At 31.9% G+C, this 10,244-nt stretch overlaps 1 protein-coding gene across 3 annotated transcripts in view; it reads left to right on the top strand.

The window, feature by feature from the left end:
• Nucleotides 1-6,964, top strand: part of TFEC (transcription factor EC) — an 81,297-nt gene extending 74,333 nt beyond the window's left edge. For all 3 annotated transcript variants that reach the window (XM_004269864.3, XM_004269865.3, XM_004269866.3), the window contains 2 exons: nt 605-752; nt 1,636-6,964. In XM_004269864.3, coding sequence (XP_004269912.1) covers nt 605-752; nt 1,636-2,016 — 529 coding nt within the window. In that variant the 3' untranslated portion in view covers nt 2,017-6,964. The remainder of the gene's footprint in view (nt 1-604; nt 753-1,635) is intronic.
• The last annotated feature ends 3,280 nt before the right edge of the window (nt 6,965-10,244 follow it).

Consider the following 10,244-nt stretch of genomic DNA (forward strand, 5'->3'; position numbering starts at 1 on the left):
AAAATGTTGATGCTTTTTGTGCAGAAAAATTTGCCTAATGATTCTAGAAAGTTTTGCTCTATTGCATAAAGTGATGTTGCCAAACTCCAATTTGTTTCACAATTACCCAGGATCACCATTCAGGAGGGACTTTATTTTTCTTTTCCTAGAAGCATAAAAGCAACCTTATAGAAAGTAGGTTAAAAGATTGGTGCATTTGAAATGATCTTAAAAAATTTAGGCTTAAGTCCTCAGTAATGTACATTTCCTCGTTCATTAATGCAGAAATACCGCACATAGATTTTAATCTCAGAGTTAATAATAAAAGCAATTTTCACTAAAAATATAAAAACTGTAATGGTAGAATCATGATATTGCATTTAGCTCTCCCACAAAAAGTCACTTTATTACTTTCTTTTGACACTTATTTTCATTCTGGGATTAATTTTACTATATAAGGGCTTCTTAACTATTCTATTAAAATTTCTATTCAGAAGCAATAATATCTAAGAGTGAATAATAGTCATGTAAATCATTATTTCATATTAATGTGAAAGATTTTGTAAGTTCTTATGAATTCTGCTGACATGCACAATTGTGAAAAGGTTATCTCTCCTTTCTACAGTGATATGCGCTGGAACAAAGGAACCATTCTAAAAGCATCAGTGGAGTACATCAAGTGGCTACAAAAAGAACAACAGAGAGCTCGAGAATTAGAACACAGACAGAAGAAATTAGAGCAGGCTAACAGGCGCCTTCTACTCCGGATTCAGGTTTTTATAAGAACATTGCCATGAACCATGTAGCTTACATATGACTTATCCATCATCAGTTTTATTCATTGGTCTCATTTATTTTTTTCTCATTAACAATTATTTTTTCTTCCCAAGGATAATCTTATTGCCTTTTAGAAGTTCATGAATTAGATTGATTCAATTAGGTTTTGATTAGAAATCTAGGATCAAGTTGGCTTTAAAAGTATATAATGAATGACGACAACTAATTGCAAAAATGCAGAAAATAGAATCAATTTTATAAACACACAAATATTATCCCAGTCAAAAAATAATAATAAGCAGAACCTTTGTTTCTCTGGATAATATTGGACATTAAGTTCTCCTCTCCCCCTTTTATTTCTATAGTAACATTGCTATGGATTTCATTGCCTTAAGGCATATTATGCCAGTTTATATTGTTACTCCTCATCTGTTCATGTGACACAAAATCTCAGAATATAGGTTTTCATAAGCCTCAAGCTTTTTTCTTTAATATGTGAGCAAGCTTACTGCCAGGTAAAACACTCCTGTTTCCATGAAATGGACCTATAGAGAGAAATTAATCAGGAAGAATGACTGGAAGATTTCCACTATCTCCAAATAGTTGTACTGTAGCCTGAGCCACTATGGGACCATTATATGTCATGTATTCCTTTAACGAACAATCTGAGTAGTTTTTAAAAATCTGAGTATTTTCCTCAGGGTTATTTTTCAGGCATTAGAAATATACCACACTCTGTTATTTGCAAAGAATATTTATAATATGTATTAGTCTTCATTCTGAGTGCTTGTTAATATTTTAAATCTATTTGTGGCTTATTCTATAGAGTTGAGTTTACTTTCAAAGTCGTTATTTAATTATTCTTGTTTGAAATTGCAGGAACTAGAAATACAGGCTCGTGCTCATGGTCTGCCAACCCTTGCTTCACTTGGCACAGTTGATTTAGGTGCTCACATCACCAAACAACAGGCCCATCTTGAGCAGAATTCAGTAGACTATTGCCAACAATTGGTTCTGTCTCAGGGGACAAGCCCTGAGCTCTGTGATCAAGCTATGGCCTTCTCTGATCCTTTGTCACACTTCACAGATTTATCATTTAGTGCGGCTTTGAAGGAGGAACAAAGATTGGATGACATGCTACTGGATGACACAATATCTCCATTTGGAACAGATCCTCTGCTATCTGCCACTTCCCCTGCAGTTTCCAAAGAGAGCAGTAGGAGAAGTAGCTTTAGCTCAGATGATGGTGATGACTTATAAGAAATAAACAGGCTCAATTCATCAACTGGGAATCAATTCTATGCTGGTGCTATGCAATGAAGTTCTGTGTTTCATATATTGCTTTGGCTCAATTTTTCTGAAAGGAATATATTGTTCATGAAAAACTGATTGGTTAGAAACAACAGAATTCACAGGAAGAAGCAGCACAGTGTCGAAGAATTATTAAGAACAAAAAAGATTTTTTTTCTCTTTGACTACTGAGTCCAAATCTACTTAAATTTTGTTTTCCTGGAAAGAGGCACAACATAAGAAAAAACTCTCTACTGATATTTTATAAGTAGTGACTTGGTGGTGTACTATTGGAACTAACAGACTGCAAAGAATAGACCTTCTGAAATATACATTTTCTTACTTCCGTCTCCTTCCTATTCAGCTCTGACAATGTTAATTTTCAAGAATCAAGATCGACAGATCTGGTTGTTCATTGCCTTTTTTCCACTGTCTGGGGGATAGTTGTCTAAAGTTCAAGCCTTATAGGGGAACTAATTAAAAAATAGATTATCTACCACTTATAATTGAAAAGTGAATCTACAATAAACATTAGAATTTTCCACAATAAAATACAGAAAATTTATAAAAACTTAGGATTCTAAAATTAGACTCTAATTCCCTTGGTCAGTTCAATCACACTAACTCTAAAAGCATCTTTGCATATTTATGGAGACATGCTCAGTTCAGAAAAAGAACACATTGAATGCTGTCCTCAGGAATACTGGCTAGAATTGTTAATCGCTTCACACAAGCATACCAACCACCCCCCCAAACAGGTACACAATGCAGATAATACATGTTCTTTTTTTCCCTCTTCATTCTTCTGATTTTCTAATCAGCATCTGAAATTACACTCAAAATCCTTTTTACTTTATCAAGAAGAGATATTGGATAATCAGTTTCAGCAAATAAAATATCAAAAGCCCCCCTACTAGGACAATTTGTTAATTTGTTAAATAAAACTTATCACTGTTTCCAAAATTGGATTTAAATTAATTAGTTGATACAATTTTGCTCCAAATTGATGAAATACTGAAAACTGGATTGCCAACTGACAAAATAATTAGTAAAACAAAAAATCTTTCTTATTACATTCAGCTCTGAGCAGAGGATAAAGTTCTATTCCTGTGAGTACTTAGAGTACCCTACGATCTCTGTTAGCCTTGTTAGCATTTATTATTTATATCTGTGGTGCTTCACTCAAATTATTCTCTCTTGAGCTTCTTCAAAGCATTGGGAATTGACTTACCAAGGATGTTACTCTGTGCTAGACCTGCATGAATGATCATCTGATCAATGAGTATTTATGAAGGGATACTCAAAACTGCAGTAAGTTCTGTGAAAATATAGAACAGATGAGCAAAATATGGTCTTACTCCTCAGGGAGTTAAAATGACTGCATGAGAAACCACAACAAAAGATAGAAGACATTTAAAATTAAAGCCTACATGGTGCAGCATAAGCTGCAAATACAGGAGGTCAGAAAAAGTAAAAATGAAGATTGGAGAATCACAAAAATGTGTGGGCATAGCAGAATTTAACTTCTTTTAAAAAGCATACATTTGGTGGAGGGGAGGCTATACAGGTGAATAATATCAACCAAATGATAGAAGCGAGAATAAGTTGGGGAAGTGTCTTCATGATGCATTCATTAGAAAGATCTGACCACCCTAGAAGACGTCTGTTTGGAGTCCTGAAAAATACTGGCAACAAGTTATGAAAGCCCTTGAAAACTAGGATGAAATGATGTAGCAGGAATAGCTTTTTTTATTAAGAGGAAGAAGCCTAAAAATTAAAATGCTACTGTATATTACTAATGTGATTGACATGTAATCTTTCATGAATATTAACTTTGGGATAAACTTTTGAAAGGGTGCTTCAGGTATTACATGAAAAATACGTCATCACAAAATTTGAGATTTTAATGCTAATGAAAGTGGAAAATATTAGATCTTTATGGTGTGCTTATTATCTCAGGCTTAGCTTACAATTAGCTCAGAGTTTGGAGAATTAAAATAATTTTCATTTTTTGACATGAAAAAACTCTTGATTTATAGGAATAGTTGTCAAAGCCAGATAGATAAATTCATCTGAAATAGATCACATGAAAGAGAGCCATAAGATACATTTCCTCAAGAATTTTCAAGAGAACATTATATACTTTATGACAAAATTCCACTTTATTATCTGAGTTGATAAGTTAACATTGCAAATCATAGAGAAGGATTATATCTTGAAGTCAATGGAAAACACATCATTCTAGATAGAGGCTAATTTCTGTTCTCATTTTATACATTATTCTAATTTCTTCATATTCTGAGAAAACTTACACTGAGGATTTCTTTACTCTGTCATCATTTTCCATTCTGCTAAAATACTACTACTCAGCCTTGAAAGCCATTTCTCATAATCTTAGCTAGTGAATGGCTTGACACAGGATGGTAGAGTCTGGATGAAGGAGATCTGGAAAGGGTAATAATATTTGCTACTACTTACAGATTATAATAACTATCAGCGGATTGTAAAACAGGTAATGGATTTTTAAAGACAGAGTGAAGAGTAGTGTTGTGTCACAGTCAACTGAAGTAGATTAAAAAATTAATTTTAGTCATTAGTTCTTAACTTTTAAGGCCTTGATAATCTATTGAAAGTTACAGACTTTCTCCCTGGAAAAATACAGAATATATATATATATAGCCCAAAATTTGTATGTGTTAAGAGGTGTGGGGGATCTCCTAAATATCTCCTTGGATCACAGATGAAGAACTCCCACATCAGGTCTGTTGCTCAATTGATAGCATAGTAGCTGTGTATCTATCAAGAGCTAAGTGTACAGTTAATGTCATATGTAATGATGGAGGAGGGAGCCCTAGTTATCTGAATATCATTATCCCAGCCCCAGAAATGATAAGGTTGCATAGGTAAGTGAAAGTGTACCAAACACTAAACTATTCACTAAAGAAGTTGTTCACTTATAAAGTAGCCCCTTTCTAACATCCCCTGTTATATATATGCCTCTGTTATATGCTTATACATTTATGGGTCAGTTTCTCTATGACACATAGGTGTTGTAACCATCTGACAATAACATTTTAAAGTTATATAGATATATATAACTTTATATATATATATATAACTTTATATATATATATATATATATAAAAGTAGAAATAATGTAAATTCACAGGCAAATTATTTGAATATCTAAGAATCAAGAGTGATCCTTGGGAAAATTGATGCCTACAATATGTTTTCAGAAATGAGACTTACAACAGTAAAAGAGGCATATTGTTTACCAAATAATTTTGTCACAGAAAATATCAGCTACCACTGAACTATTAATACACAATTAACCGAACCTTGTTCATTCAAATAATTATTACATAATTCCTATAATAATAAAAACTTTGTTAAAAATTAAATAAAACAATTTAAAAATTATTTTTAGTTATCTTTTCAAGATAAGGTCCCATGCAATCTTTTTTCTCTAAAACATTGTCTTCCTTTTCGTGGACTCACACTAAACAACCTTTCCAACTCCCAGTTGTCTTGAAATAACAAGGGCCTCTTACGAGTGGATGTAGCTTTTCATATTTTTTTCTTCTTAGTGTCCTTTCTTATTGAATTTTCCCCATAACTGGAGAATATATATACAGATCATATTTTCTCAGTTTACAGATGTGAAGTCAGTGACTATAGCTTTCTAGATGTGGGTACAAGAGCTCTAAATAATAAATAGCCAGATGAGCTGGGGACATTGAGAAACAGCCTTTCTCCTCCTTTTTAAACTCATTCTTTTCCACTCATATGACTGTAAATAAAATAGTTAATAGCTCTTACTTAAAAAAAAATAGACATAACGAGTTTCTTGATTGGTGTGCTCATTTACCTTCATTGTCAGGGGAGAAGTTAGATTACACAAGGTAAAAAAGAATTTATTTTTTTCTTTGTTTTGATAGATTGAGCCATGCTTGAATTTTCTTATACTTCAAAGTATCATGAAAATATTTTTTGCTGCTCTGGTATCGTGGAATTTTGATATTTAAATAAATGGCATAACTCAATGTTCCAATGTTTTTGCAATATCTCTAGGCTGATATTTATCGACCTTATAATATCTAAGATGTAGATGAAAACTGGAATCAATTAATCTTTTGCTATGTTATCAACACTAGATCAACCATCTGGGTTTCTTGAAAATACCTGAAGGATTGAATTTTGCTTCAGTATTGATAATGGCACAGCCTTTATCTGCTACATGGAATTACATCCTTTGCCCTTCTGGTGCCCTGCTTGTTGATAAATACAAGATGTCAATTTGAGTTAGTGTAAGTTACATATACAGAGATTTCATTTCATTTACTTAATAAATACTTAATACATTTAAAGTGTTGTTGATCTAATGCGTCTTATGACCTTTCTGTAATCATTAATCATTGTATACACCAATATCTTATCATTTGTATGATTTCTAATTTGTAAACAAAGTATTCAAAATGATAAAAATAGTTTTCTTAAAATTTTTCTGTGCTACATTTGTTTTCTGTGAGAGTCATAGAGAATTTTAGTATATAGGAGATCATCAGAAAATAATTATTTTGATTAAAAAAACCTCCCACTGGATTCAACCAATTTAATGATGAAATACTGCTATCTGCTGCTTTATACATAAAAGGGAACTTTTAATCTTTTTCTTGTAAAGGGATCTGTGTATGTATTTCTACATATCCAAATGATTTCTATTGTGTTTTCTACTGATGAAATCTTCAGTAATATATCTTTTTTCCTACATTTATCCAACATGCTTCAAGAATAAAGTTAAAGACTTTTGTGTTTCCAATTCTACCTCTCCTATTCCTGCACTACCATTTTATTTCAAAAGTTCTGTATTTTCAACTTTGCTTTTGCCACAGAAATAAATTTTATTTGTACATCGTTTAAAGCTGGTGATTATATATAACAAACAAAATAGGAAATATGCAAAATATACTGAAAGAATTATATGCAATCAGGAAGTTACATATTATATTATTCTTTACTACATGACTACTGAAGTTTAAAAGCTAACTAAATTCAAGGATCTCATCTAAAAGCACTGCAGTTGCTTATGGCATACAAGGCTACAATTAATTCAGCTATTTAATCTTAATAATAACAATGTAGTTAAAAATCTTTGACTTTAATAGCATTTTATATATATGAATAGCTGAAGTAATATTCCTATAATTTTAATCTAACATTGGTTAGATCAAGAAAACATTGTTAGTATAATAAGACTGTAGAATTTGTAACTATTGCTATTTTTCATTTTTAATAACAAAGTAATGTCTTATTTTCTAAGAAAATAGAGAGCACTGGTGTTCTCTAACACATAAATGAATGCTTATACACATACTTTTAAAAAATGTACCAAAATTTTCTTTGCATATGTATAAAATGAAAGCATAGAATCATTAAATGCTTTAACATACTTTTTGTTCTGCCTTTGTGTATAGATTGCACTGGAAAATATAGAATGTGGGTTAATCATCTGAAAGGATACTTAACAGCCATGAGACTTCACAACTGACAACTGCTTACTTCATAGTCCATGCTGAAAACAGTAATCCAGTATTTCCTTATTAATGAAAGTAATTGTTACATTTTAAAATATAGTCTCCTGCCATCTGCTTCTTAAGCTGTTATGATTTTGATTTATGGAAAATGTTCATCAAAATGTTGCAAAATTGCTAACAGGCATACTTGTAGCAAAGAAATCACTAAGAAACTCTGCAAAATCTTTTAATATACTAGATAGTCCCCAGACAATCTAGGATAAACAGAATACTGTATTTTAATATGTAAAACATTTTAAAGCTGCTAATTGGTATTGACTAGACCTATCCCTTGATAATGAAATTAATAAGAATTTCAGTTAAATGTTAAGACTTTCTAATATTTAATACCATGTTTGTGAATTTTTTTCTACACACCTGCCTCAGAAATAATAAAAAGGATGGCTCTGAGTTGACTATAAAAAGATGCTATTCTGTGTTCAAATATAGGTTCATTGATTTTTAAAAAATGTTGTATCAGATAAATTTTTTTCTTAATGCATTATCAATGCCAAAAATACTGATCAATACAATAATTTCTATGTAGAAAGGAATAACCACTCTAATAAGGTACAGGTAAGTCAGGATGATTTTCTGACACTATGTAGACTGAAAAAAGGATGACTGAATGGGTTCTATACTTGATTGTTTATTGTATATGTATGTACATATGTGGTGTATTTGGATACAGACACATGTCTGCCTATGTGGGAGCTTATAAAAAAAGTCTTCTAATCTCTTGATACTAGGAAAAACTCCACATATAAGAATATGCTATTCTTATGTTATTTTTTTATTGGAACCTACATGTAGGCAACATTTGAAGCTATCCACAAATCCCTTCTGCTAGAAACACACACACACTCACACACACACACACACACACACACACACATACACACACCCCTTACTCTGAGTTGAGTCAAAAAGATGGAAAAAATGAAGAAAGTTGTAACAAGTTTTAATGTTTTTGTTAAAATAAATGATGTTTGCAGCTATAAACCTTTTAAATATATTACAAACATTGATTTTATTGACCACCAAAAGGAATATTGAAACCCACCTAAAAAATTGTTATTATTATTATCGCCTGCAGAGTTCTAGCTGTGGGGTGGTTAAGTGGTAAAATACAATAAGGTTTATGGGTTAAGGACTGGATACCCATCATGTTAAATATATATCAGTTTCATTAGTTGGCAACCATAAGACAAGAGTACAGCATTCTAGATGGTGATGATTTTGATAGGACTGACCACAATGTGGTTAAGTATATAATTCATGTAATAAGAAAAAGGTGCCTACAGCCTATTGTTCCTAGCATGGATTAAAATTTACATTTTGCTTCTCCTTGTGTCAAAACATCTGGTGCCTGCAAATGCTAACATTTTGTTAAAAAGTTTCACAAGCCAAGAAAAGTAGATTGGAAACATTGCATGTGAATCATTCAAGCATTTAATAGAATAAGAGCTATGTTCAGAAAAAATTAAATTGCTGCAAACAATACCGTAGTCAAGATTATAATTTATTTGCTTACACAAGTGAAAGATGATGCTGTGTGTTTCTGTGGAGAAAAATAGTGTTTGAGTTATATGGTTGTCTCTTCAAAAATACTTATTTCATATAATTACATAGAACAAGTAGGTTTCTAAGTCCTTCAAGACTTTAAAATCACTCTAACTATGTTAGAAGCAGTATGTAGTTGTATAAAACCCATTGTAATATTCCTAAGGACAGGAAGAGGGGATCCCTGAGACTTTATTCTGACATTAAATTTCTATTTATTCATTGGTAAATATAAAAAGTAGGTTTCAGATATAGATGAATTACCTTTTCTTTAAAATTTTATTTTTATTGAATAGATGAGTCACCTTTTCTACCTAGGTCCTCAAATCAATAAAGATAGTTCTTCCAGCTTCCATTCTAGTCTGGCCTTCTGTTCTTTAATCTAAGACCACTTTAAGATTTTCCAACTTTGAGGATTTTTCTCACTACCCTAATCAATGGTTATCATTGTCATGGTCCTTTATGGCTATAGCAGCTAGCTGCTACTTAAAATCTACCTTTGTATTGCTGTTTTTCATAGCCATGCATATATTACCTTCTTCAGTAGATGGATGAGCATTGGAAGCAAAAATTAGCTTTCTCTATATCTCACATTATTTAACACAGTGTCTTGCTTAACATGCTATTTTATTAATAAATGATTAAGTGATTGTTAATTATAGGTGAGGGAAGTGTGCAAGTGTAAGATTCTTCAGATAATGAAATGGTGATCACTCAAGGCTGTGACCATTCATTGAAATGAATCTCTTCCAGTCTCTCTTTGTCAGTTCTTTCAATTGCAGTGAGATAAGCATTTGTGTCTTCTTTTGGTTTATCTAAAAGGTGAGGTCAGAAGTGAAAATAATATCTAAATGCTGCAACAATGGATATAGAGAAATCTTCTACTCTAGAATTCATCCTTTAATTCATTCACTGTTTCTTTAATAAGCATCCCCCAAAGAACAGTGATTGTTGATGAGGGGAATATAAAAGATGATATTTCAGTAAAGTGTAGTATGTGCTATGCTGGCAAGATTAAGTGTGCTAGGGAAGCACAGGTCAGGGCATCTGGACCAATCT

This window comes from Orcinus orca, chromosome 9, assembly GCF_937001465.1.
Source record: "Orcinus orca chromosome 9, mOrcOrc1.1, whole genome shotgun sequence".
Lineage (NCBI taxonomy): Eukaryota > Metazoa > Chordata > Mammalia > Artiodactyla > Delphinidae > Orcinus > Orcinus orca.